This window comes from Malaya genurostris, chromosome 2 (assembly GCF_030247185.1).
Source record: "Malaya genurostris strain Urasoe2022 chromosome 2, Malgen_1.1, whole genome shotgun sequence".
Taxonomy (NCBI): domain Eukaryota; kingdom Metazoa; phylum Arthropoda; class Insecta; order Diptera; family Culicidae; genus Malaya; species Malaya genurostris.
Window position 1 is genome coordinate 343,627,971 of NC_080571.1, and position 9,556 is coordinate 343,637,526.

Sequence of the window (9,556 nt, forward strand, 5' to 3'; positions counted from 1 at the left end):
TTAGATTGGTGTTATTGTAGTGGTGGATGTTTTTACGCTGATCCTAATCGAAAATTGATCGAAATTTCTAAAATTTTAAAGATAAGTACTCTTCTATTATACTAAAAATAAGAGCTCCAATGAGCCTAACAAAAAAATCGATTTGTTAGGCTCATTGGAGCTCTTATTTTTAGTAAGACGAAGTTATTTGCTTCTGGACTGAAATAGATAATCCACAAGATGGTGAAAATTACGATAACCTTGAACATAAGGCTATGCTGATTCTTTGCTGAAAAAAAAAACAGATTCTGAATTTTATAAAGAACGAGCCCAAATGAAACTTGAAACGTGAAAATACCGCAATAATGTGAGTATTAATTTTTAATATTACTTTCAACTTTAATTATTAATGTTACCGTACACGCAGAGAAAAAATTGTAAATATAACCAAATTTGGGTTTCACGCAACGATTTTTTTTGTTAAAATAATGACAAAAGAAAATCTGGTTTGATATACAAAACATTGCTACTTGAAACTACAAAACATGAACCAATCTTACTCAGTGTGCTAGTTTATGTCAAACGACATTTTGATAAAAAAAGGTAAAAAAAAAACAAATGTTTCACCTTTGCGTTTCTGTCAATTTCTTGACAAACACTTTTACAGTGAATTCAATTTGAAAAATTTGTTATGAATGAACGAAATTTAGATAAAGTTAAGAATTCTTGCGCTTTAAAATCACAATCTTTTCAGTTGAAATAAAATACCTAAAATTTAGCTATTTCAACGAACGCTAGTGTTTCTTGAAATCATTCAAAATGTTGCCTCCGGTATGTGCATATTTTTCAATTAACGATCTCATCAGTTACCTCGAATTCCAGTCAAAATTTATGCTAAATTGAATATTAATAATTATTGCTACCGTCGTAGGTCCTGTTATCAGTTTTATATATTTTTTCATATTCTTTTCAAGTGAACTTGTTATTGTAAGTCGTATGTATAATTTAAATTAACTAATCACCAAAAATTTGCCTGTTTCTTTTTCTTGTGGATGTACCATGTACGGAAAATAAGTGCTAGTCTAGAGGAAGAAAGGAATGAGTATAATAAAACAATTGCTAAATTACAACATTAAGAACGTAATTAACATTCAAACGGAAAGGAAATAACTGATTCGATAGATGCAAAAAATATGTAGAAAAGTGTGTGAACCCCTGTTGGCGGTTTTCGTCGATGCACAATCCCGCGATTGATTAGCTGCCCATGAAGAAACAGGGAGGGTACTCAAACGGCGCCTCACACTTCGACCAAACATTTCATGTCAACAAAATGAAGTTTCGGATTATAATTTTTGAGCTTTCTCTGTAAGGTAAGTTGAATTTGAATTTCTGTTTCTGATGTGAGTTATTATTCCACTTAAGTGAATTACAGGTGTTAAAGATGTTGTTCTTAATCATTAGAATATGAACACTCCCCAACATTCTAACACGTGTGCATATATATGTATATATTTATACATATAAATGATTGATTTTATTTCACCAATTTTCATATGTATACAAAATTTTACACACATACATACGTATATGTATGCATATAAAGGGTGATTTTTTAAGAGCTTGAGAACTTTTTTAAACAATAAAACGCATAAAATTTGCAAAATCTCATCGGTTCTTTATTTTAAACGTTAGATTGGTACATGACATTTACTTTTTGAAGATAATTTCATTTAAATGTTGACCGCGGCTGCGTCTTAGGTGGTCCATTCGGAAAGTCCAATTTTGGGCAACTTTTTCGAGCATTTCGGCCGGAATAGCCCGAATTTCTTCGAAAATGTTGTCTTCCAAAGCTGGAATAGTTACTGGCTTATTTCTGTAGACTTTAGACTTGACGTAGCCCCACAAAAAATAGTCTAAAGGCGTCAAATCGCATGATCTTGGTGGCCAACTTACCGGTCCATTTCTTGAGATGAATTGTTCTCCGAAGTTTTCCCTCAAAATGGCCATAGAATCGCGAGCTGTGTGGCATGTAGCGCCATCTTGTTGAAACCACATGTCAACCAAGTTCAGTTCTTCCATTTTTGGCAACAAAAAGTTTGTTAGCATCGAACGATAGCGATCGCCATTCACTGTAACGTTGCGTCCAACAGCATCTTTGAAAAAATACGGTCCAATGATTCCACCAGCGTACAAACCACACCAAACAGTGCATTTTTCGGGATGCATGGGCAGTTCTTGAACGGCTTCTGGTTGCTCTTCACTCCAAATGCGGCAATTTTGCTTATTTACGTAGCCATTCAACCAGAAATGAGCCTCATCGCTGAACAAAATTTGTCGATAAAAAAGCGGATTTTCCGAATGGACCACCTAAGACGCAGCCGCGGTCAACATTTAAATGAAATTATCTTCAAAAAGTAAATGTCATGTACCAATCTAACGTTTAAAATAAAGAACCGATGAGATTTTGCAAATTTTATGCGTTTTATTGTTTAAAAAAGTTCTCAAGCTCTTAAAAAATCACCCTTTATAAGGTTCGTGAATGGAAGTTTAGGTTATCAAATTTTTGTTTTGGAAAAACTGGACCATTTCATTTGTTTCCTTTGCTACAGTTTACTGTTATAAACAGTAGAAATATTGCTGAACTCAAGGTCTATTTATCAAATCAACTGACAATTCCAATAAATAAACTAATATAAATTAAACTCGTTATCGGCTGTAGCTAAAATTAACAGTTCGTATTAGTTAATTCAACAACAATTTTTAATGAGATCAACAATAATTATTGGTTAAAAGCAACCACAATTTTTTTGATTCTGCTAAAAACAACTAAAATCGATTTGTTTTTCAACTAACAGAATTTTGTTTCAATAACAACGTCTGTTATTTCAACTAGAATATTTGTTGAAATTGAAAGGTATGGGTCCTCACTAATTGACAGCATTTTTTTTTTCAACCAATTAAATTAGTTGTTTCAATCATCGTTTCTGCTAATCGAAAAACAAAATGACAGTTTAGTTAAAACAACAATCGATTAGTTGTACCAAATTTTAACCAATCGAATTCAGAAAATCAACTAATATTCTAGTTGAAATGGGATCGCGGGTGGTTCCGTGTACAAACATTACACTCCCTAACGAATATCCTAAGTTGTGCAAAAAGTATCTATGGTCTTCAAAAAGTACCCATAAATCCCGTTCCGAAAATACCCATATTGTTAAGGTTTTCAAGGAATATCGATAAACCAGAAGTCGCCAGCTGGGATTTAAGAACCACCTCAAATAACGTTTTCCGACATCTACTCATCAACCCATCAACATCATTGGCACATAACCTAAATCATTGCCGAAGACACCAAATCAATCGGACTGGGCCCTTCTAAACAGTAAAGCTAGATTCAAAATTGGGAAATGACAATGAAAATTGTACTTTCTAGTTATGAAGAATGCTTGCGTGTAAAATTGCTCTTTCAGCTCCATTTTGTATTTTTAATATATAAATTTCTATTCATTCAATTTAAGAAACTTTAATCTTTCTACTCACGCATAAAGGACACTCGGTTTCTCCCACCAATCCAGAAGCACTTTTCCGGGGACCATGTCCTGAAAACAACACAAAATCACGCTACTGTATCGAATTTGGCAAACACAAAAAAAAACCAAACAGTTACCTTCATTTTTTCTGCAAGCTAATTGAAACCGTGAGAGTTCGATCAAACGAAAGCGAAACCGCACAAAACACTCGATTGAATATCTTTTCACACAACCCCGCACTGATTTGCAACGCAAATTAATATTAATTTTCACACAGATGGTTACAATTTATCTTTCACCAGTTTCCCTCCCGCTGACAGTTATTGGATCGGTTTAATTACTGCGACCGTTTATGCTAAGAAGTCGCTGGTTGCTGCGATTTTTTTCTTCTTCCCCGATTGAAACGTTGAACTAGCTGACAGCCGCGGGCGGAGACAGTTTGACAGCAGTAGGCGGAATGAAAAGACAAACGCATCATTATCACATCAACAGTCTTCTGCATTTTTTTATTACAACTAGTCAACATTATCAGTTTGCACCCGTTTCATCCGATTCGGAGGGGTAAAACGAATCCCCTACCAACCACCGGCCGCTGCCAGATTTACAATTTTCTGCGAAACCGTATGTCCCGGCAGTGGAGCGATGTGGATGGATCCGGGAGTAATGGCAATGTACTTGGCAACCGCCGGCACCGCCGACTGGACGTGACCGGATCCGTACGAGTTCTGTGCCTGTGCGTGGTAGTAGTTGTTCCATGGATTCGATTGCACTACAGTGTTGCTGTAGTCGACCACGGGAGCTACCTGTTCGGTGTGGTCAGCCGTCGTAACGGCCGGAGCGTGGCCGTCACCGATTGGCCACTGAGCATAATTGTTGACGGTGGCAAATGAGGTAGCACAATTCGGGTGGTTCACTTGTACGGTGACGGACGGCGAAGCCTGATCGATGTGGTTGTTGTTGTGATCTTGATACTGTTCGTAGCTGCCGGCCTGAGAATCATGGATGGGCTGCTGAGGTTCGGCGATCGGTACCCAAGAGCTCTGGTCACTCCATGGAGCATTGAAGTCCTGTTGCGAATCACTGGGAGGTTGCAGATGCGATGATGGCTCCTGGATAACGGCATTGCCAGCTGCTACAGCAGCAATTGCCACAATCGAAATAAATACCTAAACAAACAGGTTTGGTTTAAGTTGGATTTAAGATGAACACATTTTAGAAATACAACGCACCCTCATTCTAGTAGAACTTTTTTTTTGATTTGTCTACAATGGCCACTAGTCACTGCCGCACTGCTGTCCGAACCGCTGGAAGATCAATCAAACTGTATCTCTGATCAGTCTCCGGTGGCAGTTTTTATACGATGAAAGATAATTTAAAATGATATCTTTTGAAACATAACCTGCTCATCATTCGTCGAAATTCACTTTTAACCCACGAAAAGGTACTGAACCATACCCTGAAGGCCTTTGCTGATGTCAAACGCATCGCAATTTTCTGCCACCAACCGGGGTGTTGTGAGATAATTTATCTCGCTACTGAATTTAAAAAGGAAGATGTTTTATGCGTGCATCGATGCAGCAAACCCATCAAATCAAAAGCGGCACTTTCGGAGGAATTTGTTGTAAGGTGACTCAAAAAACATCTGTTTCAATGAGAAATTTTTTCGGTTTCCAAAGCTTCAGAGACACCCTACCGTACTTGATCGAATGTGAATGTTAATTTTTCACTGATTAACACAAAACATTGGGACTTTCGTGAAAATACAAACTGAAATACCAAAAAACAAAACATAACCAAACTTAGTTCCCCGCGGTGAACGCAGAGAATTCGCATTGATCACGCGCGTTCGAACGCGAAAGCAACAAGCCGGGAAACGTGAACCCACCGCGGATAGACACTCGAACTCATGTGCTTGTAATTTTACCAATCATTACACACTCGCTTTTTGTCTAACACCCCATTCCGTGTGTCGCCGGGCATTTGAAAAGCTTTCACGGAGAATGGTTCAGATTCCGTTGAGTTCAGTTTAGCTTAATTTAGTTTAGTTTAGTTTAGTTTAGTTCACTCGGCATTCCTTCGCGCGATCGTTCGCTTACTTATTTACTTACTTCGTTCAGTGAGGAATGAAGGAAGGTAATAACTAAATCAAGGTCAACATCTTCCAGCTGATACTTGTCGAAGCGAACCGTGATCCGAGATGCAGAGTCTCTTTGCACTTGGACTGACTTCCCTCTTCGGTGTGGCGTCGCGGCGGCCCAACTCAGCAAAACCCTTCGTGTGTCGCGCAATAGCAATTTACGGTCATAATTCTCTGTGCTCGATAAATCTAGTAAACGTGTCATTCGAGCAATTTAAATTGATCCACTAATGCACTGGCACTTTTGACTTGGGCTGTGCCCGGTTATAAACTACTGATCGGGCTTAATTACGACGGAAAGCCTTATGCTTGATGAAGACATAAGTTATGTTCAAAGCCGTTTCCCCGTCGAATGCCATTAAAAATGTTTTAAATTCAGATAGTAATTATGCAAACGTATGTCCGGTGAAATCAACACTGAATATAAATTGATGTTTGAGGATAACCTACGACATATGTTTGGGTGGTTTTCTATATTTTCACATAATCAAATGAAATGTATTCCATTGCATAAAATCTAATCTAATGACACAGTTTAGAACACTGAATAATTCGAAGTTCCAAAATACTTTAAGGAGTGTATCGAAAATAAGCTATCCACATACATTTGTGTTGTACGCATGTGTTTGTGATGGTTTTTTATGCTCAGATCACAGCATGCTGTTCGTTTGGCTGTCAGCTTTCGTTTGTTTACTTGTGTGTGCGGTTGAAATTCTGCGTTCTCAAAATGTCGCGTATTGAAAAGGAAATGAAAATTAAGGTTCTGGACACATGGCTGAGTGAGAAGAATATTACTATGAGAAATTGGCGGAGCGGTTTGGAATTCATCATGCCAGTGTTAAAACCATCATTAATAAGTTTGGGGAACACTATTCTTTGGATGAGCTACCAGGAAGAGGCAGAAAACCCGGTAAACGACACGATCTGCCACTCGTATAATAAAACTGTATCGTAAATTTAACTACCCCTCAGTACAGAGATGCCAGATATTTTCATAGAAAATCTGTAGTCTTTGTATAAAAAATCTGTATTAATCTGCATTCACTAATAAAATGAAATTCTTACAACAAAATGATGCTAAGCTATGTTATTCCAATAGATTGTGGTTGTAGGATGGTAGATTCAATCAGTCATTGCCGCGCTCACCAGAATATTCAATAACCGAAGTTTCATTTTTTTATCCACAACAATTAAATTGTAGTCCCATATATTTATCTAGCTAGAAATTAGTGACTTTATAATTTGACATGGAATTTCAACGCCCAATATGAAACGTAGAGTCGGCTCATACAACTATCAGTTTGACAGTAAAGTTTCATGATGCCATTACTTCTTCAAATGAAGTACTGTCTCTGAGCGTATCTTTTTCCTATAAATCATATTTTCTATTAGTTTTTAATTCATTTGGCTTCTCCAATATATGTTTCCACTAAGTCATTGCAAAAAAATTGAATATCAGTTCAAATTGGTTTCAAATTATAATATAAATGGATTTCACAGATTTCCATATTAATTTGTGATTTGTCCGTTGATTGATAGACTTTTATCTCGACACTGGAATCAAATACTAAAAGATGGCTTCTTACTTTTAGTGAGATCTGTATAAGTCTGTATTAAATTGGGGAAATCTGTATAAAATCTGTACTCTATATTAAATCTGTATGAGCATGTAAAAATCTGTGTAATACAGATAAAACTGTACAAATGGCATCTCTGCCTCAGTAACTGGTAATGTCAAAACGTAATCCCTTAAAAAAATGTTGAAACTGGCAACACATGTTGATAAATTATTGATTTTAATTAACAGTTACCGTAACCTTGGTTACTGCATTTTGAAGACATGAGAAATGTAAACAAAACAAACTGCAAATCGGATATTTGAAAGCGAATAATTAAAATGGATTTTCCGAGTGGGAAAATCTTTTCCCGTGGAAACTGCTTCAGTATCAGAGCAATGGATCGACTAGTCATTCGGATTTGCTAAAAAAGAATTCTTCTGTTGAGAAAACCGAAAAGGATTCACTTGCAATTGAACGAACGAAGTTTTCTACGGATTTAAAATCCTACATTCAAGTCTGTGTTATGGAATTTTTTTCATGAATTGTATAGATATACTAACATTTACAGTCAGCCCATCGATAAAATAATTGGGTTAAAAATAATGTGAGCTGTGAGTGTACTTACTATTTGCAAGCGATAATCAGTGATCGTAAGACGACGCAAAAAACTTTAGAAAGCTTGAAAGTCGCTGAAGGAGAAGCGAAAAGAATTTCCTGATTATACTTATAAGAATTATTCATTATTATTATAAAATCCGTGTGAGTGAGTGAGGGAGAAACATTTTCTTCGAGCAATAATATGCATAAAACAAAAAATATCTGGTAACTTAAAAGAACTATCTTTTTCTTTTGTGCATCCGGATCAATATAATACCACAGACTAACAGACAGGACACTCAAATTAGATTCTTTAATCATTTTAACGATCATTTCGAATATTCCTTCAGTTGGGACAGTACACGCTTATGTCATGATGTCGCCACGTTACCCTATCAAAAAACATCCTGTCTGTCATCTAGACTGTGTTTATTTTTTTCATTTACCAACAGAGTTGCATTTCATACAGAATTACCTGTAATGTTTTGATTTGTTTACCTCCATGCGAATTTCATGCAGGATACAGTACAATTTTATCCTGCGTTTTGTTACAATATTTACTCTGCCGCCACTTAATTTCGGGTGAAAATTACCAACACAATAAAAAATAATATAGATGAGCATCGTTGAGAAAAATAGACGGTTACCTCTCAACATCGCTAAAAAAGTTAAATATATTATCAACGTAATCCAATAATTTATTGTGATAATTCATTTTCAAATATTATGATGAAATCAGGCATCCCGGCAAGCAGCTGATCGGTGTTGACAAACGAGGGGAAACCAACTAGTAAAAAAACTTTCACATAACACAAGGGGTGTACCGATAGTAAATAGTTCGCGCAGTACAATATAGGTGGAACTAGTACATCACGAAAAATTATTTGTATAAGAATTTACTCATACTGTCATGTCTGTTAGTCTGTGATAATACTTCTCGAATATTATTAATTATACTATTTTCCTTGCGTAACTCTCATCTTGTGATTGGAAGTGCTATCAAAGGTATTGGTTTTGTTTTTTAGCCATGCATCGATTGTGGCACAACGAATTAGATGATGATTAGTACAGTTGCTTTGAATACGAAAGATTTTTATAGAAAAAAAAAACGTAACGTGGAATTTAAGAGTGGCTTATATTTCCCCTTTTTTATTTTACTATCTTTTTCATAAAAATATTGATATTATAAATCTGCCTCCTGAGCTTTGCTTCTGTAATGACTGTTAATATCCCACTTCATGAGCACTGCAATGAATAGAAATGAATCTGAATAAAAAAAATATGCAATAAACAGGTTGTTGAAGATAATGTTTGGAGTGTTATGATAGTATGTTTACATACAAAAGAATTAATGCTCTCAAAACACAGAAACAAAATTGAGGCACTCACTTTAATCGTACTGATGATGGCTGTAGCATTTCATTGGTCTAAATCCTCGAGTTGTTCTCAGGAATTCACTGAGCTGGCGCAGAGGGAACCAAATTAAAAACTTATGGAACGATTCCACAACTTTCTCAAAATGTTTGTTTATTTATCCTTGGGATCCTTGGTAACTAGTTCATAGCAACTTAAGCAGTGTTGCTCGAGTAACACATTATTTTTTATCTTTATCAGGGGGTCGCTATATTTTTGGTAACTGGCGGTAAATCGTTAACGGACAATTTTAATGCAAATTTTTAAATCAATGGAACGAGTGTCGGAATGATCCAGCGTATCAAAAGGCGAAATCACCTGAAGACCTACAAGAAGCAGAA

The 9,556-nt window shown here is 36.1% G+C and overlaps 1 protein-coding gene across 1 annotated transcript; it reads right to left on the reverse strand.

Moving 5' to 3' along the window:
- Nucleotides 1-4,012: 4,012 nt before the first annotated feature.
- Nucleotides 4,013-4,920, reverse strand: LOC131428016 (uncharacterized). The gene is made up of 2 exons (XM_058591650.1): nt 4,739-4,920; nt 4,013-4,675 (listed from the first exon to the last, which is right to left on the reverse strand). The coding sequence occupies exons 1-2, from the start codon at nt 4,742-4,744 to the stop codon at nt 4,085-4,087; spliced, it is 597 nt and encodes a 198-aa protein (XP_058447633.1). The 5' UTR covers nt 4,745-4,920; the 3' UTR covers nt 4,013-4,084.
- Nucleotides 4,921-9,556: the final 4,636 nt, after the last annotated feature.